Source organism: Pygoscelis adeliae, unplaced genomic scaffold (genome assembly GCF_000699105.1).
Source record: "Pygoscelis adeliae isolate BGI_AS28 unplaced genomic scaffold, ASM69910v1 C10180853, whole genome shotgun sequence".
Taxonomy (NCBI): Eukaryota; Metazoa; Chordata; class Aves; order Sphenisciformes; family Spheniscidae; genus Pygoscelis; species Pygoscelis adeliae.
Genome location: NW_008821164.1, coordinates 1 through 475, shown reverse-complemented (window position 1 = coordinate 475; position 475 = coordinate 1). Strand labels below are relative to the sequence as shown.

General features: G+C 62.9%; 1 protein-coding gene across 1 annotated transcript; it reads left to right on the top strand.

The window, feature by feature from the left end:
• Window positions 1-3: 3 nt before the first annotated feature.
• On the top strand, window positions 4-426 carry LOC103912157 (transcriptional repressor scratch 1-like; the record flags this gene model as incomplete). Its single annotated transcript, XM_009323477.1, is given in 1 exon segment — window positions 4-426. A coding segment is annotated over 1 exon segment (423 nt), but the record flags the coding sequence as incomplete, so codon positions are not given.
• Between the last annotated feature and the right edge of the window lie 49 nt (window positions 427-475).

Here is a 475-nt window from a genome sequence, read left to right as displayed (position 1 = left end):
ACCTACGCCACCTCCTCCAACCTCAGCCGGCACAAGCAGACCCACCGCAGCCTGGACAGCAAGATGGCCAAGAAGTGACCCACCTGCGGCAAGGTCTACGTCTCCATGCCGGCCATGGCCATGCACCTCCTCACCCACGACCTCAAGCACAAGTGCGAGGTGTGCGGCAAAGCCTTCAGCCGGCCCTGGCTGCTGCAGGGCCACATGCGGTCGCACACCGGGGAGAAGCCCTTCGGCTGCTCCCACTGCGGGAAAGCCTTCGCCGACCGCTCCAACCTGCGCGCCCACATGCAGACCCACTCCGCCTTCAAGCACTACAAGTGCAAGCAGTGCGAGAAGACCTTCGCCCTCAAGTCGTACCTCAACAAGCACTACGAGTCCGCCTGCTTCAAGGGCTCCGAACACAGCTGTGCAATAGGGAACTAGCCCCCCAGCCCACTGTGGCACATCCCCATCCTCATCTCCATCCCCATCC